We start from the raw sequence: 27070 nt of genomic DNA, 5'->3' as shown, positions 1-27070 counted from the left end.
ACCCTAGGCTCCTGTAACCATGAATAACTGAGGGACCTTCGTAACAGCCTCTCAAACATTTCCTGAGAGCACACTTTGGGGATGAAACATTAGTGACATTGATACTTTGCACATGAATGCATTGAGCATTTTGGTGAAGTGAATAAAAATGTCACGTCCAAACGTATTGCTCTATATGTTATGAATAAAATATATTTTTAGAAAAATTGGAGTTTCACCCACTGAGGCACAGCTGTGGACTGACAGATGGCCTTGTGCTGTTAACCCTTCAGTGACAGCCAGCCTATGGACAGTTACTGACTGATAAAGGTTAGAAGTGCCTGTGGTGTTCTTCAAAGAACACTGCGCCAATATTTTCAAAGTAGATCTCCTGCGTGCCAGTGTGCAATTTCCATTTCTAACGTTATGCCCAGCATGCAGTGTCCTAATTAGATTCAACAACATTGTGGAGGTACACATAAAGACCAAGGCTGCCTGCTGATTATTTGCCTTCTGAGCTCTTATCGATTTTCAAAGGGAGCAGTTAAATGACATCTGCCTCAAATGGGCACAAACTCAGGTGACAAAGACAGTGAAATGTTAGAACAGTGTTCTGCAGAAACATAGAAAATAGGTGCAGGAGTAGGCCATTTGGCCCTTCGAGCCTGCACCGCCATTCAGTATGATCATGGCTGATCATCCAACTCAGAACCCTGTACCTGCTTTCTCTCCATAGCCCCTGATCCCTTTAGCCACAAGGGCCATATCTAACTTCCTCTTAAATATAGCCAATGAACCGGCCTCAACTGTTTCCTGTGGCAGAGAATTCCACAGATTCACCACTCTCTGTGTGAAGAAGTTTTTCCTCATCTCGGTCCTAAAAGACTTCCCCCTTATCCTTAAACTGTGACCCCTCGTTCTGGACTTCCCCAACATCGGAAACAATCTTCCTGCATCTAGCCTGTCCAATCTCTTTAGAATTTTATACGTTTCAATAAGATCCCCCCTCAATCTTGTAAATTCCAGTGAGTATAAGCCTAGTCAATCCAGTCTTTCTTCATATGGAAGTCCTGCCATCCCAGGAATCAATCTGGTGAACCTTCTCTGTACTCCCTCTATGGCAAGAATGTCTTTCCTCAGATTAGGGGACCAAAACTGCACACAATATTCTAGGTGCGGTCTCACCAAGGCCTTGTACAACTGCAGTAGAACCTCCCTGCTCCTGTACTCAAATCCTTTTGCTATGAATGCCAACATAACATTTGCCTTTTTTACTGCCTGCTGTACCTGCAAGCCCACCTTCAATGACTGGTGTACAATGACACCCAGGTCTCGTTGCATCTCCCCTTTTCCTAATCGGCCACCATTCAGATAATAATCTGTTTTCCTGTTCTTGCAACCAAAGTGGATAACCTCACATTTATCCACATTAAATTGCATCTGCCATGAATTTGCCCACTCATCTAACCTATCCAAGTCACCCTGCATCCTCTTAGCATCCTCCTCACAGCTAACACCGCCGCCCAGCTTCGTGTCATCCGCAAACTTGGAGATGCTGCATTTAATTCCCTCGTCTAAATCATTAATATATATTGTAAACAACTGGGGTCCCAGCACTGAGCCTTGCGGTACCCCGCTAGTCACTGCCTGCCATTCTGAAAAGACCTACATTTGTCTTGACCAATCTTTTTCTTTTCATGTATCTATAAAAGATTTTGCAGTCAGTTTTTATATTCCCTGCCAGCTGTCCCTCAATCTTTTTTCCCTTTCCTAATTATGCTCTTTGTCCTCCTCTGCTGGTCTCTGAATTTCTCCCAGTCCTCAGGTGTGCCGTGTTTTTTTGCTAATTTATATGTTTCTTCTTTGGACTTGATACTATCCCTAATTTCCCTTGTCAGCCACGGGTGCACTACCTTCCCCGGTTTATTCTTTTGCCAAACTGGGATGAACAATTGCTGTAGTTCATCCATGCGATCTTTAAATGCTTGCCATTGCATATCCACCGTCAACCCTTTAAGTATCATTTGCCAGCCTATCTTAGCTAATTCACGTCTCATACCTTCAAAATTACCCTGCTTTAAGTTCAGAACCTTTGTTTCTGAATTAACTATGACACGCTCCATCTTAATGAAGAATTCCACCATATTATGGTCACTCTTATCCAAGGGGCCTCGCACGACAAGATTGCTAACTAACCCTTCCTCATTGCTCAATATCCAATCTAGAATGGCCTGCTCTCTAGTTGGTTCCTCGACATGTTGGTTCAGAAAACCATCCTGCATACATTCCAAGAAATCCTCTTCCTCAGCACCCTTACCAATTTGGTTCATCCAATCTATATGTAGATTGAAGTCACCCATTATAACTGCTATTCTTTTATTGCACGCATTTCTAATTTCCTGTTTAATGCCATCCCCAACCTCACTACTACTGTTAGGTGGCCTGCACACAACTCCCACCAGCGTTTTCTGCCCCTTAGTGTTATGCAGCTCTACCCATATCGATTCCACATCCTCCAGGCAAATGTCCTTCCTTTCTGTTGCGTTAATCTCTTCTCTAACCAGCAATGCTACCCCACCTCCTTTTCTTTCCTGTCTATCCCTCCTGAATATTGAATATCCTTGGATGTTGAGCTCCCATCCTTGGTCACCCTGGAGCCATGTCTCTGTGATCCCAACTATATCATATTCATTAATAACTATCTGCACATTCAATTCATCCATCTTGTTACGAGTGCTCCTCGCATTGACACACAAAGCCTTCAGGCTTGTTTTTACAACACTCTTAGCCCTTATACAATTATGTTGAAAAGTGGCTCTTTTTGCTTTTTGCCCTGGATTTGCCTGCCTGCCACTTTTACTTTTCACCTTACTACTTTTTGCTTCTACCCTCATTTTACACCCCTCTGTCTCTCTGCACTTGGTCCCATCTCCCTGCCACATTAGTTTAAAGCCTCCTGAACAGCAGTAGCAAACGCTCCCCCTAGGACATTGGTTCCAGTCCAGCCCAGGTGCAGACCGTCCTGTTTATACCGGTCCCACCTCCCCCAGAACTGGTTCCAATGCCCCAGAAATTTGAATCCCTCCCCCTCGCACCATTTTTCAAGCCACGTATTCATCTGAAATATCCTCCTATTTCTACTCTGACTAGCACGTGGCACTGGTAGTAATCCAGAGATTATTACCTTTGTGGTCCTACTTCTTAGTTTATCTCCTAACTCCCTAAATTCACCTTGTAGGACCTCATCCCGTTTTTTACCTATATCCTTGGTACCTATGTGCACCACAACCACTGGCTGTTCACCCTCCCATTCCAGAATGTCCTGCAGCCGCTCAGACACATCCTTGACCCTTGCACCAGGGAGGCAACATACCATCCTGGAGTCTCGTTTGTGGCCGCAGAAACGCCTATCTATTCCCCTTACAATCGAATCCCCTATCACTATAGCTCTCCCACTCCTTTTCCTTCCCTCCTGTGCCACAGAGCCACCCATGGTGCAATGAACTTGGCTGCTGCTGCCTTCCCCTGATGAGACATCTCCCCCAACAGTATCCAAAACAGTATATCTGTTTAGGAGGGAGATGACCTCAGGGGACTCCTGCACTACCTGCCTACTGCTACGCTGTCTGGTGGCCACCCCTTCCCTTTCTGCCTGTGTAGCCTTTACCTGCGGTGTGGCCAACTCACTGAACATGCTATTCACGACTTTCTCAGCATCGCGGATGCTCCAGTATGAATCCAATCGCAGCTCCAGATGCTCAATGCGGTCTGCCAGAAGCTGCAGTTGGACACACTTCCTGCACACATAGTCGTCAGGGGCACTGGAAGTATCCCTGATTTCCCACATGCTGCAAGATGAACAAACCTGGGGGCCGATCTCAGCTGCCATGACTTACCCAATACTTGCCTCAACTTTTGAAACTTTCTCCTTTGAAAGGAACTTACCCGGCCTTACCTCACTTGGAGTGAAGCTTGTCCTCAGCCTCTTCTCGTCGAAGCCTCTCGAGTCAAAGCAAATCTCCACTCCTTCACTGGCCCACTCACTCACTGGCCGCTCCGCTTGAGCCACCCCTCTATTTATTTGTTTGAGCTTTTCAAACTGCTTGGTCACCAGACCTCGATTGCCCAATCAGCTGCTTTCTGCTGAGTCTGAGCTATTCAAATCTTGATTGTCTAATCAACGGCTTTCTGCTGAGCTATTCAAATCTTGATTGACTTGATTGCACAGTCCAACTGCCAAAACTGCCAGAATCTCTCGAGTCAAAGCCTCAAATCTCCACTCCTTCACTCCTTCACTGGCCCACTCACTCACTGGCCACTTTCCACAGAAATAAATATATATGAAACACAAGACTTGTCTGTTCTGAGATGTGTACAATGAACTCACAGGTGTTTCTGATATAGGTGGGAGAACTTGATCTGTATGAATGCCATTAGAATATGGGCAGGTGTGTGTGTGTGTGTGTGTGTGTACGTACGCATCTGAGTGGGTAGAGAATTTCAATTATGTGTGTGTTTGTGTGTGCATGTGTGTGTCATTATGTAGAAACATAGACAACCTACAGCACAATACAGTCCCTTCGACCCACAATGCTGTGTGGAACATGTACTTACTTTAGAAATTACCTTGGGTTACTCATAGCCCTCTTGTGTTTGTATGTGAATGTGGATGTGTTTCTGTGTCTTTTAATGCACGTACATATGGGTGTCTGCATTCTTGTGTGTGTGAATGTACGTGTTTATGAGTGTGTACACTCAGCGGCCACTTTATTAGGTACACCTGTATACCTGCTCATTAATGCAAATAACTTATCAGCCAATCATGTGGCAGCAACTCAATGAATAAAAGCATGCAGACATGGTCACAAGGTTAAGTTGTTGCTCTAACAAAAACATCAGAATTGGTAAGAAATGTGATCGAAGTGACTTTGACCGTGAAATGATTGTTGATACCAGACCGAGTGGTTTGAATATCTCAAACGGTTTATCGCCTGGGACTTACATGCTCAACCGTCTCTGGAGTTTACAGGGAATGGTGCAAAAACCAAAAAAAACAAAATTCCATGGGTGAAAATGCCTTGTTAATGAGAACTGAGAGGTGAGTGGCCAGACTGGTTCAAGCTGACAGGAAGATGACTCAAATAACCTTGCGGTAGAACGGTGGTGTACAGAAGAGTACCTCTGAAGAAATAACACATCAAACAGCCAAGACCGGTGACCAGTCTCCATTGTCTCAGGTGCCCTTACTATTTGACCAAGACAATTCTCTTGAATCCGTGTGCTGACTCCATACAAAATTCCTCCAGGTTAAAGAATTCAGGCACAGACATCTTTCACAGCAGTATCAAACCCTGCTTACATTTTTACCAGTTCCTCTTCATTATTTCTCCCCTACTGGAACTATTATCGATGGCAGGAACAGAAATCTTTCCCTGTGAGATTCGATTTTGCATTTATGTAGTCTCAGTGGTATCCAGTCCTTAGGAGCAATTACTGGTCTGTTGCCATTCCTCAAAGAATACTTGTCCTCCTTCCATCTTCTCCTTTATGAAATAAGCATCCGTTAGTCTCGAGAGACCATGGATTTGCGCCTTGGAAAGTTTCCAGACGCAGGCCTGGGCAGGGTTGCATGGAAGACCAGCAGTTGCCCATGCTGCAAGCCTTCCCCTCTCCACGCCACCGATGTTGTCCAAGGGAAGGGAAGGGCCGATACAGCTTGGCACCTGTGTCGTCACAGAGCAATGTGTGGTTAAGTGCCTTGCTCAAGGACACAACACATTGCCTTAGCTGAGGCTCGAACTAGCGACCTTCAGATCACTAGACCAATGCCTGAACCACTTGGCCATGTGCTAACACTCCCTTAGAAAGGGACGTATGATAGAGGAACACAAAATCATGAGAGATACAGATAGGATTAATGCAAGCAGGCTCTTTCCACTGGACTTGGTTGAGAACTAGAGGTCATAAATTAAGGGTGAAAGGTGAAGTGTTTAAGGGGAACATGAGGGGGAACTTCTTCACTCAGAGGTGGTGATAATGTGGAATGAGCAGCCATCGATGCTTGGGCAAAGTGTAGCACCTCAATAGCCCCCCCCCCCCACCCCAGATCAGGGTCACGTGAGGACATGGGAGCAGTAGTGGATGATCAAGTGAGCAACTGGTGCATTTCACAAGTCCTGGTTATGCGACCACTGATGCCAGACGGACAATCTCTGAAGAGTAATGATAATAGGTGGGTCACCCATCTTGTAAAATCTCCTCTGTTTATGCCTTTTATTATGTTAAATGCCTGTATCAGGTTACCTCTCACCTCCTTTGCACCAGGGATAACAAATTTAGGCTATTCAACCTCTCCCCATAATTCAAGTCCTCCAACCCAGGCAGTATGCTCGTGAATCTCCTCTGCATTCTCTCCTGAGCAATGATAAATACAAGAGGTTTTGCAGCTGCTGGAAATTTAGAGTAACACATACGGAATGCTGGAGGAACTGAGCAGTTCTGAGTTCCTGAGTAGGATGTTGCCTGCCGAGTTCCTGCAGCACATTGTGCGTGCGTGTACTACTTCTGAGCTATCACTTCCTTCCAGTAACATGGTGACATACAGTTCTCCCAAGTGCGACCTATCTAGCATTTTGTAAAAAGCTGCGACAAAATGGCTCAGCTTTTCTGTCCTTCCCCCAATCTATGAGCACAAGCGAGTCGTACGCCTTCTTCACTGATCTACTGAAATGTGTCGTAAATTTCAGAGAATTTCCACCAACAGGGTCAGGTTTATTACACTGACATATGTCATGAGATTTGTTATTTTGTGGCAGCAAGCTATGGACTTGGTTCAGTCAGTTCGTCAGCATTACTTCGTGCCCTCCCACTTACAGCAGTGGTTCCTAACCTGGGGTCCTCGGGCCTCTTGCTTAACTGTGTTGGTCCATGGCATAGAGGAAACCGGGAACCCCTGGTAGATACCCAATATCTGACTCCCAAACTGTGTTATCTTACTTTTGTCAGGAGTAAATTCCATGTAACTGAAGACTTGGATTCACTTGTGCAGAGGGCCTGCTTTCATGTTCTATGACTCAGTGACTTAGTGATTTGAAAATGCATTAGGGATGTTCTGGTACACTGTGTTCATACAGGCAGAGAGCATTATACTATCTGTTATAAAGAAGAACAGCTCCCTAATTCAAGGACAAATATCCCAAAGAGTCTATTGGACTTTAATAAAAATTCTTAAATTGTCCATTTGTAGATCAAGGAATATTTGGTGTCGAGGTAGTGATGACGGCTTTGTCACCTGTCATGGTGATGGCAGTGACGTGGAGATCTATCTTGTGCTTAATAACCCCTAATTGGAGGTCCCAGCAGCAGCCATTTTCAGCACAGCAAGATCCCATAGCTGTGAGCATAATGAACGACCAGCTCGTCTGATTTTGTTTGAAGGGGAGATATTCTCTTAGACCCCGGATGACTGCATTGCCAAGTACTCGAGATAGATGAACCATTTGAACAGGCAGCCAGGATTTCAATGTAATCCAATCTAAGGGATCACTCCTTGTCAAAGCAGCACACTTTCATTATTGTTCAAAGATGTCAGTTCAGATCTCGTCAGGTGGAGGAGAATAAAGACAGAGGCATAAAAGCTCCCAGTCTTGATAAGCAATGCCTTTGGAAGTTTGTTTTTTGAAGTTTGAGTTGGGAGAAGAAGGTTGTATCATCATCACAATGACAGACATCTGAGAAGCTGTTGTAATTTGTCAATGCAGATACAATTGTATGAACAAAATATCAAACACTTCTTTCTATCAGGTTCCTCCTTTAGCTAAATGTATGGACATGATTGAGCTTTAAAACAAATTAATGCATGAGGAAGCAAAGTTAATCACTAAGTGCTTCTGTGTGGCATTCCCTCTGTTTCTATATCTTAATTGAAGCATTACTGACAGGCTACATCATTATTTTACCTTGTGATTTACAGACTGTGAGCTATGCCTCCATCTGCCACAATCTTGCACCAGAGAAAAACTTCTCAAGTTCTTGAGGCTGATTACAGTCACATTGAACAAGGGTTCACAACATCAGCTCCTTTCAGCTGACAATCAGGTGCTTGTATCTTTGCCTCTGAGTCCGTATGCTGAATTCAGATTGCCGATAAAGATCTAGCCTGATGTTCTGATGCATTGTGGGCCAAACCTCTGCTTTCTATTGCTCTATACTCTGTAAGAGGGAAGAGTTAGATTGACTTTGGAGTCGGCTGAAAGGTTCGCATGACATTGTGTGCCAAAGGGTCTGTAGTGTGCAGTAGTGCTCAATGTTTTATAGGAGGGAAGGGTTGGATTGGCTCTAGAGTAGGTTAAAGAGTCAGCACGATAATGTGGGCTGAACGGGCTGTACTGTACTGTAGCTCTGTGTTCTATGTTAATACTGAAGGAGTACTGTACTGTTGGCAGGGAGGCAAACCATTGTCCCTTCTGCTCTGGATACAACAGCTTCCAGTGCACTCTCACAAAGTAGATAGGGACAATAACTTTGGCTGTCCAGGCCAACAATTAATTCTCGTTCACTTGCAGGCTTCCCAGAGCACAACCCTCTGATGCAAAATGATGCTTTTCACTGTATGTTTTGATGCTTTAATGGACATGTGACACATTAAGCTAATCTTTCCCTCTTAAGTGTGATGGCCCCCGTCGATGAATCATGAGCTGACGCAGCTTTGGACAGAAAGAGGATTGCGCTGCAGTCACGTGGCAGCAGATCTGTGATCAGCGCTTTCAGGAGACAAGGTAGAAAAGGTGAAGGCAAAGGGAGGTGCCAGCAGTCAGTGTCAGTGGTGTCTGTCAACAGACATGAAGGAAAGCAGCTAGGTCATTTTAGTCAGACCTGTTGAGAGTTTCTGCAAGCTGTGTTTTATGAGAGTTTCTCTAGGAAACTTTTACAGATGACAATCCACTCTAAGACATGTTATCAGTAGCAACTAACAATAGTACTCCATTCAAGTTTATTGGCATTAAGATGAGCTATTTTGCAGCAGCAGCAGCACCATTCATCACAAATATGACAAATTAGCATAAATTATATATAACTTACATGTGAAAATCAATGTAACAACACTAGTGCAAGTCGGGAGGACAAGAAAGAAATATGGTCTTAGAAGGTGTTCAGGTTTTTCAGGCTGTCAAGAACCAGATATATAACCATATAACAATTATAGCACAGAAAGAGGCCATCTCGGCCCTTCTAGTCGGTGCTGAATGCTTAGTCTCAGTCCCACCTACTTGCACTCAGCCCATAACCCTCCATTCCTTTCCTGTCCATATACCTATCCAATTTTTTTTTTAATGACAAAATCGAACCTGCCTCTACCACTTGTACCGGAAGCTCGTTCCACAATGGTGGAGGGGGAGATGTTGTTGTTGAGCCCTCAGGTGAGGGTATTCAGGCTCCCGTACCTCCTGCCTGATGACAGCTTTGAGAAGAGACCTGACGTAGGCTCCCAAGAGGTAACACCAGCAGCGTTCCTCCAGCAGACTGTGTGAGGGTCTGGATCCCAGCATCTGCAGACTCTTGTGTCTACATCTTAATAGAAAATGTTCCGTCAAGCTGCAGGAACCTAGTTCATTGTCTTCAAGAAAGATGCTCTGTCACACAGGAGAAGTAGGCAGCAGGTCCAGCCAAAACATTTTGTTTTCTAATTAGCTATTAAAGACCAGTGGTTATTTGATTTCAAACAATTGTACTTATTGTGCCTTCCTCTGCTCTGGTACAGAAATATCATTATCATTAAACATTAATTATTCCAGTACATATTCCTATCATCAGACCCACTGAATAACCTAAAGCAATTGCAAATGAATCCATTATTAAAGTTGCTCTGCAGACTGTGGATTTGGGGGATTAGAGAGGTCTCACCACAGCTGAGCCCTACCGCGACTTTGCATGGCATGTCACCACTAAAGTCAGCCTGAACAACTCACCCATCCTGCTTCTGGAGAAGCAGGCAATGTATAACCAACCTCACAGCTGCCACAAGGACGCCAAAGTGCTACTGACTGTACAGCACAGCAGTGTCATGGTTGGTGTTACACTATTACAGCTCGGGGTGTTCTGCAGTTCAGATTTCAATTCTGGCACCATTGTGCAAGGAGTCTCTGTATGTCCTTCCCACGAAACGCAAGGGTTTCCCCAGGAGCTCCAGTTCCCTTTCACAGTTCAAAGATGTACCGGGTGGGTTAATTGGTCATTGTAAATGGTCCCGTGATTATGTTAGGGTTAATTAGGGTTGTGGGATAGCAGGCTTGGCATGGCCTGAAGGGCCTACTGCATGCTGTATGGCTAAATAAATAACTACATGTAACTAAGTATATGAAAATTATTGAAGTGGTTATTGAGTTTCAGTGCATGATGTGGCTCTCAGAATCAAAACAAAACTACAGATGTTGGAAGCCTGAAATGAAAAGGGAAAATAGAGGAAACACTCAAATCAGGCAACATCTATAGTGAAACATAGAAATGTTTCAGGTTAACAAACTAGGAAAAGTTAGAAAGCAGGCATGTTTTAGTTTTTCTCATTTCAGTGGTGATGCTGAAGCATGAACCATTCTCAACAAATGCTGCCTGACCTGCTGAGTAATTCCACTATTATCCCTTGTTATTCGATGATAGACCCTTTGACTTTGACTCCATCTTTTGCAGACTGTGGCCTTTGCTTTGGTAGACACCAACAGCCCTTGCACATCATCATATGGCCTTTGTGGCTAAAGGGATCGGGGGTATGGAGAGAAAGCAGGTACAGGGTTCTGAGTTGGATGATCAGCCATTATCATACTGAATGGCGGTGCAGGCTCGAAGGGCCAAATGGCCTACTCCTGAACCTATTTTCTATGTTTCTATCATCCAAGTCTGGGGTAAAGGGATTGCAATCAACCTGAAAGTGGGGGGCGGGGGAGGCAATGACTGAACCTATCTTTCCCCAGCTACTACTTGGATGACTCTACATAATGAGAAAAAAGCAGGGAGCAGCGCTCACTGCCCTTGCCCAGAGATTCCAAAGCCTACTGTTAACTGTTAATCATGTAAACCACTGGGTTGTCATTTGAGGAGATATCAGAGGATTCTCCCTTCATTTTAGCAACATTGAACAACTAGGCTTTGTTCAGCGGCACAGAATGATTCCGATGATTCATTTCATAACATATCTGTGTTACCGAGCATGCAGCCCTCATGATAAATGGTATACGAGCAATTTCCTATTGACATTGAATTTAATTGCTTTAATGGAGTAGACTTGGAATTGGACCTACCAAAATAAAATATGATCTATTTGATAGCTAATGATTCAAATATCATGTTTCCCTAATTGAAATTAGGAACATTAATCATTTTAGTGGCTTATGTTAAATAATTTTGCTCTGGAGATGATTAAGCTGAGTGAAAATAGATACAACTGAATTTCATGTTTACAGAGCTGATTGTTTAATCAATACTGGTCCTCGAGCTTTTACGCTGGACGTAGTACGGAGCCACTTTGTTTGAGCATTTCAGCTATTACCAGGGCTGGAGAAGAAAATCTTCCTATGCACAACATAGTGCTAATAACCAGTATAGTGGTCAGCAAAGATGCACAGTGAAATGCTGACAACTGTAGAGGGATATTGCAAGCATACTTCCGGTTTGGTAGCGGCAGCGAAGTCTCTTTGATCGCCAAAGTGTTATTAGAAAACAGGATTAGCGTACAATTGATAAGCACCTTTACTTACTTTTGTCAAAACTTTGGCTTACTGTCAAAATTTCCTCTTGCAAATGATCACAACAATATGTCCTGTTTCACTGTCAGCTGTCACAGTATAGCTGTAGGCTTTTCTCACTTGATTCCACAATGCAATAGGTTGTGTATTTGTAAAAGAAGCTTTATATTCAGCAGCTGGAGACTGGCAAATGTGTCTCCAGGAACTAGTGGACTGATAATTTGATATGTTGCTTTTAGAAAAACCACTAAAAGTTAGTGTATTATCTAATAAAGTCATGTTTACTTTATCTTCCCTTACCAATTCACAGAATGATGCAGACATTTTGACCTACTGTGTCATACAGGCTCTTTACTCAGCCTTGCAGTAATCCCTGTGTTTCTGGTCTTTGCTCATTACCCAACGTTTTCTTTTCTTTTAAAGTATTATCTGCTTGCCTTCGGAAATGTATTATTGACGCTGTTCCCACAGTCCCTTCATGCTTCATTCAGATCATAATCACTTGTGGTGGAGTGCATTTTATTTCCCCCCATACACTCTTATCTCTTACTGTAGCCTTTGGCTGAAACAACTGAATCAGCTCTCATTTCAAAGAATGGGGAATGTTTGGTAGTTGTTCATGAGCAAGCCCTTTGCCAAGGCATTTACCTCTATTGTCTATTGTGTTCATAATGTTCTTAGTTTGGTACACACATTATCAATATCATTTTTATAGACAGGTAAGTTTTCTTTGTCACATATACTGTACATTGAAACACCAAAACGTACAGTCAAATGTATCATTTGCTTCAACGTCCAACATAGTCCGGGGATGTGCAGAGGGCAGCTCACAAGCTTTGCTATGTTTCCAGCACCAATGTAGCATGCCCACAACTTAGTAGCTTAGCAGAGGAGAAGATGAGAACTCCTTACACACAGTGGCGGGAATTTAACCCCACTCTTCCAATCGCTGGGACTGTAAAGTGTGATGGTAACCTCTGTAGCCAACAGCCTATGTGTGGTCTGTCTGTCTGTCTCTTTCTCTCTCTCTCTCTCTCTCACACACACACACACACACACACACACACACACACACACACACACACACACACACACACACACACACACACACACACACACACACACACACACACACACACACACACACACACACACAAACAGGAAATAGCTTTAAGCAACTGTGAACATGATATTTGGATACTTCCCAAAGTAAGCAGAAAGGGTCCTTCCTGAATCCCAATACAGTCATTCTAGACACAGGCTGTTTTCATGATCCTGTGGAAATGTTTCTGACAAATAAATTCATGAGCAGATTGTTGTGCTGAAAGCTTCTTTCCAATGAAGTGGTAAGTAATTGAGGTATTAACATGGAGCTGCTTTGAAGGTCAAAGAATGCTTATGTTCTCTTGAAAGGAAGTTAAAGATTATAAATAAAATTAAAGGTGTTTGCTTCAAGAAAGTCTACTCAAATACAAAACAGTTTTAACAGTTTATTCTGGGTAGCTTGACACTTTAGAAGAATAGACAGGAAGGAAAAGGAGACTGATGGATTTCAATGAGATCAGCAGTATGGTGAGAAATGACTGGCTTTGAAGGTAGGGATCAGTCTGGGAAATGAGAGTAAGAAGCACCAGTGGAAGTCCCAAACTAAATGGACTCTTTTACAGATTTAAGAAAAAATGGGGAAAGAAATCTAGAATCATGGAGTAACATTGCAAAGAAACAGGCCCTTTGGCCTATCAAGTGCACAGTGGCAATTATGCATTCTACATTCATCCCATTTCTTTTCATCAGTTTCACGTCATATAAGATTGTAACACTCACTGCCCCTGCCTCCAGGGGCAATTTACAGTGGCCAGTAAATCTCCTAACCCGACATATCCCTGAAATGTGGGAGAAAAGGATTTTGTCACAGGAGGATTGTGTAAACTCCATACAGTCAACACCGGAGGTCAAGATGGTATCCATAGTTACGGTAACAATCCACTCTGTATACATGGCAGATGAGAGTGGCGGAAGTGATCTTGTAAAACAGTTCCTGGAACGGACTTGGGGCAGTTTCCCGAAACAAAATGTCAGAGTGCAACCAGGGAACAGGTTATTTTTAGATAAATAATACCCGACAGTACTGGAAATGCTTAGAAGGTCAGACTACTTTACGTCTGGTCCTGAGACAGTTAAATTAATGATCTCATTGTAAAGGACTGTTGAGGGAAGAGTAATCATCACACGATGAATTTCACCTTCAGTTTGAGAGTGGGGAAACTTAAGGAGTGAAAGTAGAGTTTTAAAAAATGTAAGCATGGAAAAGAGAGATGGTGTTTAAAACTAGAGAGCATAGATTTAGGGGAAAGGGTAACATTTAAATGGGATCTATGGAGGAATTTTTTCATGCACAGGATGGGTACGATCTATAACACTCTGCTTGAGGGACTGGTGCAAGCAGGTACTCTCATAATTCTTTAAGATCATTTCAATTGCTTGTGCTATGAAAACTACAAACCAAGTGCTAGGAAGTGGGATTAGTGTAGATGGGCATTTATTGGGTAGCATGGGCATGATCACAAAGGGGCCTGATTTTGTGCAGGGTTCCTCTATCACTCTACGTGGATAAAGTTAAATGGGAAAATGGTTTAAAGCTAAAGAAGCATTTGCCATTTAAGGGTTTTTCTTTATAATTCTCAACAAGATCTGTTTGATTGAGAAGAATGTGAAAAGAATGATCTATCTGTGGTGAATATAGGGAGTTAAGGATGTCATCAAACTGAAAGAAAGGTCTACCAATGCTGCAGAAAGTAGTGATAGACCGGAGGGGTGTGAAAGTTTTTGAAGCTAGCAAAGAGGAAAACAGAAAAAATAGAAAAAATATGTGATAAGAGAAATCGAACAATGGGAGTTTCCTCATGTACTGTATTTAAGAGGGGAAAAAGTAGCCAAGGTAAACATAGGCTCTCAGGAAGTCAAACTAGGTTATCAAAAATGAGAAAAAATGGCAGGGAATTTGAACAACTATTTTATATCTACTTTCAGAATAGAAAACATTAAAAATTCCATTAAGGATGACTCCCACATTCCAACAGGTTAGGTAACAAAAATTCACCCTTACAAATACACACATCACCACCAAAAACTCTGAAGTACAGAATAAACCTTCGCTCTCACAATAAGCATAAATTTCTTTCAATTCTCATTTCTTGACACATGCATGGTAATGTGGCTTTGCGTTACCGAAATTCGTGATACGGATGGTTTTCTAGGTATGCAACAATCACCTTAATGTGGGATCGACTATAATCACACAAAACAAAATCAGAAGGCAGAGAAACTTAAGGTCATTACAACTGGGAAAAGGTACTGGGTAAGCCAGTGAGTCTAAAGGCTGACCAGGCTGGCTACGGAGATAGTGGGGACATCACTGTGATTGCCAGAATTCCCCAAATGCTGGAAAGATTGTGCCAGTTTGGCTATTCAGGGAGATGCTGGGAACCTACAGAGTCATTACCCTAACATTTAACTCTGGGAAATGCTGGCATCCATTATTAAGGAAGCAGTGGTAAGATTTTTAGATGTTAGAAACAAGTTTATTAGATTTTGTCAGGGGTGTAACTAGCTGAGTGCTTATTCCTGTTCCTATGTTCTCAAATACCTCCTAGAAATGCAACGAAATTCCATTTGTTTGTTCCGGCTTGGTAACTTTCCAAATCACTTCAAAGACTGAACTCCATCTTGTATGGCTTCTTTCAACTTTATGTAATTTGCCAAGCCAATGTACTGATATAGTCACCGATATAATCTTTGTCTCAAGCCTTGAGTCAAACTCCGGCTCCTAGTTCCTAGTTTCTAGTTTAGAGTCATGGAGTCATAGAACACCACAGCGCAGAAACATGCCCTTTGGCCCTTCTAGTCTGTGCCACACTATTAATCTGCCTACCCCATTGACCAGATCAATGATCAAACCACTCCATACGCCTCCCACCCATGTACCTATACACATTTCTCTTAAATAGTGAAAATGATCCCAGATCTACCAATTCCACTGGCAGCTCCTTCCACACTCTCACCATCCTTTGAGTAAATATGTTCCTCCTCATGATCCCCTTAAACAGTTCACCTTTTACCCTTAATCCTTGACCTCTGGTACCAGACTCTCCCAGCCTCAGTGGAAGAAGCCTGCTTGCATTTACCCAATATACGCCCCACGTAATTTTGTGTCCCTCTATCAAATTTCCACTCATTCTCCTTCACTCCAGGGAATAAAGTCCTAACCTGTTCAACCTTTCCCAATACCTCAGGTCCTCATGTCCTGGTAACACCTTGTAAGTTTCCTCTGCACTCTTTCAATCTTATTGATATCTTTCCCGTAGGTAGGTGAGCAGAAATGCACAAAATACTTCAAATTGGGCCTCATCAATGTCTTATACAATTTCAACAATTACCAACTCCTGTACTCAGTACTTTGACTTATCAAGGCCAATGTGTCAAGAGCTCTCTTTACGACCCTGTCTATGAATCTGCATTCCCAAATCCCTCTATTCCACCGCTTTGCTCAGTGTCCTACCTATCACTGTGTCAGTCCTACCCTGGTTTGCTCTCCCAAGGTGTAGCAACTCAAACTAATCTGCATTAAATTCCATCTGCCATTTTTCGGTCTGTTTTTCCAGCTGGTCTAAATACCACTGCAAGCTTTAATAGTCTTCTTCGCTGTTTGCTATGTCCCCAATCTTGGTGTCATCTGCAAATCTACTCATCCAGGTTACCACATTATCCACCAGATCATTGTTATAGATGACAGACACCAATGGACCCAGCACCGATCCCTGCAGCACACCACTTGTCACACACTTGCAGTCAGAGAGGCTCATCCTTTACCTAGAAAATCAAAGGTTCAAAGGTCAAATTTAATGTTAGAGAAATGTATAGAATATCCATCCTGAAATGCTTTTTCTTCGCAAACATCCACAAAAACAGAGAAGTGCCCCAAAGAATGAATGACAGTTAAACGTGAGAGCCCCAAAGTCCCCCCAGCTCCCCCCCTCGCATGTAAGGGCCAGCTAGCAATGATACCCCCACCCCACCGGCAAAAAAAATGCGCACATTGTTACATCACCGAGCCCAAGCATGTGCTAAGCAATAGCAAAGACGCAGACCAAAGTTACCCCAAAGGCTTTGTCTCTCCCTGGCAAGGGAGAGGGAGGTGTCCCCCATTTTTTCAATGAGTGGGAGACGTAACGACAACTCGCTGGTTTATGATGTTAAAAGTCCGTTTCTTCGCTTTTTTGAGCTCTGTGTCCGAAGATCGCTAAGACCTCGGGTCTTCGGGCCCACAGTAGAAGATTTTCCGACCTCCTCGATGACACACGAGTCTCCTGCCGTGACACTGACCCTCGATCCACCCGGCTTCAGAGCCACAAGATCTTAGGCTTCCAAACATGATTGAGAATCTCAGGCTAAACCCTCGGCATGTCAAATAATGGCCAGTCATGTAACCCCGAGAATAGGTCCTATTCCCGCAAAGAACCGAAGCCTGCCTAAATAGAGCATAACATCACCTCAGAAAATTTTCTTGCTGATTTTCAACATTGTTCCAAATTTAAAGATTATATCTGAGCTTTATCATTTGCCCTCAGGGGAAAAAAATCATACATTAAGGGACAGGTTAGTAAACTAATCAATGTGAATAACTAGCAATCCTAGCAACTTATGAAATGGATTAAAATTCAGTAAGTAATGGCTTAAATAGTTCAAAACTCAACACAATTAATGTGCAAAGTTATTTAAATAATGAAGTTTAAATATACGTATGACCATGGTGTTAATTTCTACTCAAGAAATGTGTTAAAATTCCATAAATAGTATCTTAAATAGTTAAGTATTCTACAGAATAGAAGAGCAAAATTATTTAAAAATGTATTTTATATGTACTAATGACCATACATAAATAATAGCAATGAGCAGAAATGTATAGTATGCTCCAAAGCAGCTTAATCCAAATTGTTTCTGTTACCCATCTAAGGAAAATGAACGAGCTGGGAATAGCAGGCTAGATCGAGCATCACATGATCTGTTCTGCATCACTCTTCCCTCCCCCCATCTCCAATCCAGTGGGAGCCCAAAATCCAGGGATAAACTGCAGTCCAATTTGTAAAACTTCAATCAAAATAAGTAAGCTTATTAGTATAAAGATATAAATACCAGGTATAAAGTTCATGGCAGTTTATGTTTGATGAGTTGAAAACATAAGATATCAAAATTCAACAGATCGCGTCTGTGAAAGTGGGAACAGAGTTGACGTGGCAGGTTGAAGACCCTTTATTACAGCTGCCTGATGGTTATTTGTTGACAATGCACTGGTGCACATGGACTTCTCATTGCAAGTATCTTCAGAACCTCATCTTCACCACATTTAAGTTTGGCCACAATTGAAGAACAAACCTGGAAAAGTGTAAACCACCTGTTGGGTTTGGTGAAGGTTCTTCAAACTAAAACATTCATCTGTTTCTCTTCTCACTGAAGCTATCTGACCTGCTGAATAGTCTGTATTTGCATTTTTTGATTTGCCATTGGGTGGTAGCCATGTTTTGGAGTCAAGCCCCACTGTTAGCTGAGCTGTATGGATCTGTTCGACTAGACCTCTGGTTTATAACTTGCTTCCAATTGGCTGTTGGGTATTAGCAGACACTGTGACAGGTAAATAGCTTTCTGCTGGGATACTGAACTGTGCACAAGTGGAAAATCTCTGCCTTGACCTCCAGCCTGTGCTGAGTTATCAGGTCTCAGATAAGAGAGAGAGAGATTCCATGCCACAGCACTAAGGCTAGAACATGTGACTCCTGTGTTTGAAGGTAGCTTCGAGTCAACCAACAATGACACAGGGCCTTCAGCCTATCTAGTTTGTGATGACAATCAAGCACCCATTTTCACTAATCCTGCATAATTCCCATTATTGTATTCTCCCTACATTCTCATTAATTCCCCCCACAACCTATTATTCCAGCACTCACCTACATATTTGGGGTAGTTTACAGCGGCCGGTTAGTCTACCAATCTGCATATCTTGGGATGTGGGAAGAAACCAAAGCATCCCGGAGAGATCTGTGTGGTCACGGGGTGAACGTACAAAATTCACACAGACAACACGCCAGGTCAAGTCTGAATATGGGTCCCTGGCACTGTGAGACTGCAGCTCTGCCAGCTATGCCACTGTGCTGCCACAACTTCTGGCCAAGTTCTGGTGAGGTCTCAGGGTACTTGGAGTCACTTGATAAAATAGGCCTTAGCATAGTTTCCTCAAAGGAAATCTCAGCTGACAAATCTGCTGGAATTCTTTGAAGAAGTAACAAGCAGGATAGACAAAGGAGTATCAGTTTATGTGGTGTACTTGGATTTTCATGAGGCCTTTGACGAGGTGCTACACATGAGGCTGCTGAACAATCTATAAGCCCATGGTATTGCAGGAACGACTCTAGCATGGATAAAGCAGTGGCTGATTGGCAGGAGGCAAAGAGTGGGAATAAAGGGAGCCTTTTCCAGATGTGGCTGCCAGTGACTACTGGTGTTCCACAAGGGTCTGTGTTGGGACTTATTCTTTTTATGTTATAAGTCAATGATTTTGATGATGGAATTGATGGCTTTGGTGCTAAGTTTGCAGACGATATGAAGATAGGTGGAAGGGCAAGTAGTTTTGTGGAAGTAGAGAGACTACGGAAGGACTTAGACAAATTAGGAGAATGGGCAAAGAAATGGCAGATGGAAGACAGTTTCAGGAAGTATATGGTCATGCACTTTGGTAGAAGAAATGAAAGAGTTAAGTATTTTCCAAATAGAAAATACAAAGAAAAACCTGAGCTGCAAAGGGACTTGGCACCTATTGTGAGCAGTTTTGGGCCCCTTGTCTTTAAAAGGATGTGCTGAAACTGGAGAGAATACAAAGGAGCTTCACATGAAGAATTCCAGGATTGAGTGGCTTGTCATATGAAGAGTGTTTGATGGCTCCAGGTCTGTATTCACTTGAATTCAGAAGAATGAGGGTGACCTCATTGAAGCCTATCAAATGGTGAAAGGCCTTGATAGAGTGAATGTGGAAAGGAGATATCCTATGGTGGGAGAGACTGAGGCCGGATGATACAGCCTCAGAGTAGAGGAGCATCCTTTTAGAATGGAGATGAGGAGAAATTTCTTTAGCTAGGGAGTTTTGAATCTGTGGAATTCTTTGCCACTGGTGCCTGGGACAGCCAAGTTTTATGTACATTTAAGGCAGAGGCTAATAGATTCTTGATTGGTCAGGGCATGAAGAGATAAAAGAGAAGGCAGGAGGTTGGGGCTGAGAGGAAAATTAGATCAGCCATGATGAAATGGCGGAGCCAAATGGCCTAATTCTGCTCCTATATCTTACAGTCTTATAATACACTCTGCAAGCGGTTGAACATCTCAGCTCCAATAAACAAAATGATGGAAGAACCGAGTAGCTTATGCAACATCTTTTGAGGGACAGTCAGCATCTTGGATTGAGGCATATCATCTGGACAGAGGGGAGAGGGGAGATTGTCAGAATAAAGAGGTGAAGGAAGGTGTGGAGTGCGAGCTGGCAAGAGATAAATGGATGCAGTTGTGGAGGGGTTCATTGGATGAGGGAAGAGTGGAAGTGGTGACAGAGGCTGGGAGGTGATAGGTGGAGGCAACAAAGGGCTGCAGATGATGGAATCTGATAGGAAATGAAAGTAGAACACAGAACCAAACAATGGAGGTGGATGGGTAGATAGCAACAGGAGGGGGGAGGAAACCCAGTGGAAGGGGTGTGTGGATGTTGGCAGATTGGGTGGGTGGAGGAAGGAAAGAAGGAAAATGAAGCAAGATGGTGGAGGTAGTACAGATGGGTTTCGGAGGAACTGAGTAGATCAGGAGGATGAGAGTGAACGTTATCTGTACAGTTCAACCAGCTGTTGAAGTTGTCTCCAAATGTTGGCAAAAGTCAAAAGGGTCCAATATCAAACTAAAACCACAAAAACAGCAGGTTCTGTAAAGCTGAAATAAAAATAGAAAATATTAGAAACCTTTGACAGGTCAGTAGTACTGGGCTCAGAGAAACACTTGGTATGATTGGCAGCTTCTAATCTTTCCATCCGACTGAAGAGTTTGTCAAAGTTGTATAAACCTGAGATCCATCTTGACACAAAGAAAATTAGTCAAGGGGAAACATAAAATATATATGAATATTCATCAATATATGTTTTAAACTTTTTATGCAGTAATGGGACTGCTCTTTTTATTTCACATGACATCAGAATGAAGTATGTGTCTAACCAAGGAGATAAAAATTATGATAAGAACTTGGTCCTGATGAAGGGTCTCGTCCTAAAATGTTGACTGTTTTTTTCCCTCCATTGATGCTGCCTGACCTGTTGAGTCCCTTCAGCACGTTGTGTGTGTTGATTTAAAACAATGGTGGATTTTGTTGCGAAATTGTATTAAAATTTACAGAACCGCAGCGTCGAAGTGCAGAGATTATACAAAGAGATTCCAATTCTGCTGAACATTGAAACAGTTTCAAGTGGTCTACCCTCTTCCCTTTTATCTTTTAATCCACATGAAAGGTCTCAAACCAAAATATTGACTGTCCCGTTTTTAATCACCTAATTATCTTCTTTTACTCCTATTAATTCTTTCATCTTATATTAAACCAATGCCAACAAAACCATGTTGAGTGGCTGGTAGAATGGTGTGAGCACACCAACTTGAGTCTCAAAGTGGAGAAGACTAAAAAGATGATTGTGGACTTTAGGAAGTTTCTGGCTGACCACTCCTTACTGCACATAAATTGGTCCTCTGTGGAGAGAGTTAGAAGCACAAGGTTTTGAAGAGTGTACATAATGGACAATATCACTTGTCCCTCAACACCACCTCTTTAGTCAAGAAAGCACAGCTGCATCTCCACTTCCTGAGGAGACTGAGGCAAGTGAGGTCCCAATGTTTACAGAGACACCATTGAGAGTGTCCTGACCAGCTGCATTGCCGTTTGGTACAGGAACCACAAGACGTTACAAAGTATTGTGAGGACAGCTGAGAAGATCATTGGGTCTCTCTCTTCCTCCCATGTATACTCACCAGGAGTGCTGCTTACGCAGGACTTTTAACATTGTCAATGGTCCCTCCCAATCATCCAACAATCTCTTTGACCCATCAGGCAGGAGGTACCATAGCATTAGGACAAGGACTGTTAGGATGGGAGACAGCCTGTGAGACTACTTAACTCACTCCCACCACCCAGGTTTCACCATGTATGAAGCTCCAGTAGTGTTGTACTGTTTACTTTTTAACTTGTGACATAAATGCACCTTATTATTTGTTAATTTATTTGTGGTAATATTAATTAGTGAGTTGTGATTGAGTTATGCATAATGTGCTAAGCACCTTGGTCCAGAGGAATGCTGTTTCATTTGGTGGTATACATGTATACGGTTGAAATAACAATAAACTTGAACTTGTTGTCTAATTCAACCATAAAAAAATCTGTCCTTGGAATGAGAAGAACCAGAATTTAGGTTTATTTCCACTGACTTATATGATGTGGTACTGGTTGTTTTGTAGCAGCAGCACAGTGCAAATACATAAAATTACTATAAATTTCAAAAATAATAAATAGTGCAAAAAAAAGAAATAATGAAAAACTGTTTATAGGTTCATGGACCATTACGAAAGCTGATGGCAGAGGGAAGAAGATGTTTCTGAATCGTTGAGTGTAGAGGAAAGTTTTGGGGAGATGTCAAAGCTGTTTTTTTTTCATAGTGTGATGGGTGCCTTGGAATACACTGCTGGGAGTGTGGATATATAGTAAAAATTAAAAGATTTGGTTAGGCACATCGACATAAGAAAAATGAAGAGCTGTGCATTGCATGGGGGGGATGAATTAGTTTGATCATGGAGTAGTTTTATATCGGTCAGCAAAACAACATAAGCAGAAGGGCCCATACTGTGCTGTGCTCTTCTGTTTTGCATGTCTCAATGAGAGAGGGCAGGTCCTGGGTGGTGATGGTCCCTTGTGATGGATGCCGCCTTCCTCTTGAAGATGTCCTCAATGATGGGGAAGATTGTGCTCATGGTGGAACTGGCTGAATCTACAAACCTCTGCAATCTCTTGCAATCCTGGGCAATGGAGCTTCTATATCATGCTGTGATGCAATCAGTCAGAATGGTTTCTACCTTACATCTACAGAAAGTTGCCAGAGCCTTTGGTGACATGGAAAATCTCCTCAAACGTCTAACAATTTGGAGCTGAGGGTGTGCCTTCTATTTGACTGGCCCAGGATAAATCTGCAGCGTTACTGGCACACAAGAGCCTTATCTCCGCTGACCTTCCTATGAGAACTGATGCGAGTTCTCCGGACTTCCCCTTCCTGAAGTCCACAATCAAAAAAGGTCTTTCTTTCATGCCTCGCCTATTTTAAAGAGATGTAAATAAATCCTTTTTTTATAGAAATCCGAAATAAGAGTGTGATTCATGAAACTGCTGGCTAACTTCCTCATGGTAAAATGGAGCATTCGCTTGTCATGGGCTTTGTCAGACGTAAGAGAAAAACCATTATGATTACAACAGAACTAGGTATTTATAGCAGAGGCAAATAAACTCAATGTCATTTCCAAAAGTGGACTTCCTCAGACTTAGCCACTTCACCCCACTACTAATGTCATGTGTATTTAATAACAGCCATTTCTGTCACTTGACTCAATGTATGAGATATGTTTAATATCCAAAGGGTAGGGGCTGGCTGAGAATGATTTTGAGCAACATTTTATAATATTCTACTTTTGGTTTTGTTGCTTGGCGTTAAAAATGCACAAATAAAATAAAAAGGGAGATTATAAAGTCCTTGTTGTAAAGAGCCTCTTAACTCAGAGAGCTTTACAGTGATATTGTACAGAATTAGTCCCTTCTGTCTACTGAGTCCACACCACAGTAGCCCTTCACAGTAATCCTCTCCTAACAGATTTCTTCATCTCCAGCCCTTGCCCTTTCCCACCCACCTGGCTTTACCTATCATCTTCTAGCTAGCCTCCTTCCCCTCCCCCCCCCCACCACCCTTTTATTCGGGCATCTTCCTCTTTCCTTCTCGATCCCGAAGAAGGGTCTCAGCCTGAAACGTGGGATATCCGTTCATTTCCATCGATGCTGCCTGACCTGCTGAGTTCCTTCAGGATTTTGTGTGTGTTGCTTTATACTGATCCTCTTTGTTATTAACAAACAAAAGAAAATCTGCAGATGCTGAAAATCCAAGCAGCACACACAAAATGCTGGAGGAACTCAGCAGGCCAGGCAGCATCTATAGAAAAAGTACAGGCGACGTTTCGGGCCAAAACCCTTATACTCTCTACTTTCTCAACAATTCCATCCTCCGCCAGATTCTACCACTCAGCTATACACTATGGGCCGTTTATAATGGACAATTAACACACCAAACTATATCCCCTTGGCATGTGGGAGGAATCTGGAGCACTTGGAGAAAACCCACGAAGTGTCCGGGAGAACCTGCAAACCCCACACAGATAGTCTCTGAGGTCAGGATTGAACCTGCATCTCTGACACTTTGAGGCATTGGTTCTACTTGGTGTACCACTGGTTCCACAAGAAACATCACCTACAATGATATTCAGTGGCGATTCAGTGACAAATGTACAAAGGCACAGATAACGTAGGCCAGTCAAAATGGGAGACAGCAGATGGCAACATGCTTACTTCACAGTGTAAAAGTCAGCCACTCCTCACTATAAGTAAGATAAGGTGGAGAGAAGGGATGTTCTGATGTCCTTATAACTGGCAGTCCATTGTGATCTTTTTGCAATATTTTTATGCATTTGCATGTTAATGTGGAAAACGACTATACTGTGTGTTGAAGCTCTCTGAAGGTTAAAAATGTGTTTAGTAATCCATGCACCTCTGGAAGCAAAGACTTCAGCAACCTACTTCAAAAGCAATTCTTTTCTATTGGCAATACTTCTGTTGTCAGGCAAATTCTAATAAGACTGACAACTCAAAAAAGTGAGACTGAAACTCGTATCTCTCCAATCCAAAAGGTTGCTTCAACTTGTAGAGGACAAATATCTCTTAATCACTGATTAACGACCAGTTAATCAGTGATTAAGAAATAAAATAAGAGGTAAAATAACAATAAATTTCCAACAAATTCAATTAGTGAAAAGCCCTTTCTTTATACTGTTGGTTTTACATACAAAGATACCCATCAGCTTCAACACCTCAGCATTAGCCAAGAGCTTTCCTGGCATTTTGGTTAGCTGATATGTCAATAAGAAATGGCCACTGAATTCCAGGGCAACGTGTGAGCTGAATTGCAGCCCACCTCACCGTTTCCCCTATACAACATTGTTTTTCTCCATCTTTTCCTCAAACCATGAACTCACAGATACCAACAATGTGACCATGAAGACTGAGTTAAACACTTGAAGGAAAAAAATTGCCATAGGGCCAACTGAGATAAACAGAAAGTGTTCGTTTTCCATTGACTAAATATGTTGGACATGCAGTTTTCTTCCAAATTACTCCTTGCCTTGTGTTTTTGGTTACCCCTTCCCTGAACTCATTCAAGAATTGATCATAAATCATGGATGAGTCATAAAGCTCAGAAAGAAAGAATCTCACATGCAATAACATTTGTAAAGAGCCTTGAGCCATGAAACCGCTTATAGGAATTTAAGTAAGGAAGGCTTGTGGAAGCTATCTGTTAGATTCTGACTTTATCTTTGCAAAAGTATGAAGGTCAATTACTGGTGGTGAATAATTCTTCAGGATTTAGGATGTTCATGCAAATAACTGCAATAACTGATCCAACAATTCTCTCTCTGTATAGAAACTTCTCTTGTCCTGGTTATTAGTGTTAAAGCCATCAATGCAGGGCATGGTGCAGTCTCTGAACTGCTCAGATGTTTGTCTTTTACAGCATAGAGTGACACCTAAAATGTCAGTCTGTCTTTCTCCCGAAGGGACATTCAGCTAAAATCTTAGCCTAATTTTCTTTTATTGGATATATATATATATATATATTCACACAGGGCATGCAATCTCATAACTCATGTACGTTGATCTCTGAAATTCAGTTGCATTGAAGACAATGCACTTAATCTCTTCTTGCCACCAAAATACAAAGTTTTCTTTGTCCCTAGGGATCTATCCAGTTGCAAGGGAGTCAAGTGAATGAGTTCACAGCAAATCCTGAGGAGCCTGGTAAACACTTCTTTGAGATTGTCCCAGGTAAGAAGGTTGAACTTGTTGCTCTCTGTTCTTATCTAGATGAAGTTAAAGGTCCTTTGATGTTATTGTTCATTTTGATATGTTCTGTTCCTGTCCTGATTACAATGTGCGTTCAGATCACTTTGTGATTAGTAAACCATCACTTAAACGTGATCTTGTACCCTGTATGTCACCACGTGGTTATGTTAATCCAGCATGCATCGGTTTTGACACAATGGACAATTTCTTTCATTTTGCTTACTGAGTGTCCACTTTGAATAATGATCACTACAGAATTTATTTTATTTCTCCTTTTGTGATCTGCAGTCTCTTGTGTTTTTTTGTCAGATGGCAGATAGCTAATCAATTCCTATATTTATTCCAAATCAATTCTGCTATGATTAGAAGTTTAAAAGTATTTCTGGCAATCCCTTTAACTGTTTTTTTCCATCTTCCTTTCTCCGATTGTTTGGAGGAATTAACGTTGCCTCAGTGATCGTGTGCTGAAATGTATGTAAGCTGAAGTTTGGCTCAATTCCATGGAGATTATTGAATGAACTTTAAAGTGAAGTTTAATGTGTGTGGTATTATTATAATGTGCATTTACCATATGCAAATAAGGTCAAGTTTCCACCTATTGTCTCTTCAGATCAAATACCTTCAATGTGAAGGAGACTGGAAGATAAATAAGATAAATGCCCGAGAATGCCAGTAATGTTCTGTTACGTATGAAAGTTGCCAGATGCATAGGAGAATAAATGATGTGGTGTGTTTGTTCAGTGACTTGGCTCCAGATGCTAATGAATTTATCAGAAGCAATATTTATATTTAAGTAAGATAACCATAATTGCATGCTTGGTGAATTCTGGTTGTCCTTTTGATCTACTGGGGTAGAATGTCTTCAACGTCCATGTCAAGTAGTCAGCAGCACTCCGTGTATCTTCCAATCGCATTAACTGTGCCCAACTGCTGCAACAATTGAGGTTGTTAAACTATCAGCATTGCTATTACAAATGCTGCTACAGAGGATCTGCTGTCTGTTTATTTGATTGCAGCACTCTCAGCAGGGCGACCTAACCATAATTTGCATAAGGTCTGCGCAAGCTAATTGACTTAA

At 42.2% G+C, this 27070-nt stretch overlaps 1 protein-coding gene across 3 annotated transcripts in view; it reads left to right on the top strand.

The window, feature by feature from the left end:
* Positions 1-27070, top strand: part of LOC140714253 (rho GTPase-activating protein 22-like) — a 524093-nt gene that overhangs the window by 158324 nt on the left and 338699 nt on the right. For all 3 annotated transcript variants that reach the window (XM_073025303.1, XM_073025302.1, XM_073025301.1), the window contains exon 3: positions 25887-25974. In XM_073025303.1, the coding sequence (XP_072881404.1) occupies positions 25887-25974 (88 nt within the window). The remainder of the gene's footprint in view (positions 1-25886; positions 25975-27070) is intronic.

This window comes from Hemitrygon akajei, chromosome 21 (genome assembly GCF_048418815.1).
Source record: "Hemitrygon akajei chromosome 21, sHemAka1.3, whole genome shotgun sequence".
Lineage (NCBI taxonomy): Eukaryota > Metazoa > Chordata > Chondrichthyes > Myliobatiformes > Dasyatidae > Hemitrygon > Hemitrygon akajei.
This window is presented reverse-complemented; position numbering and strand designations above follow the sequence as displayed.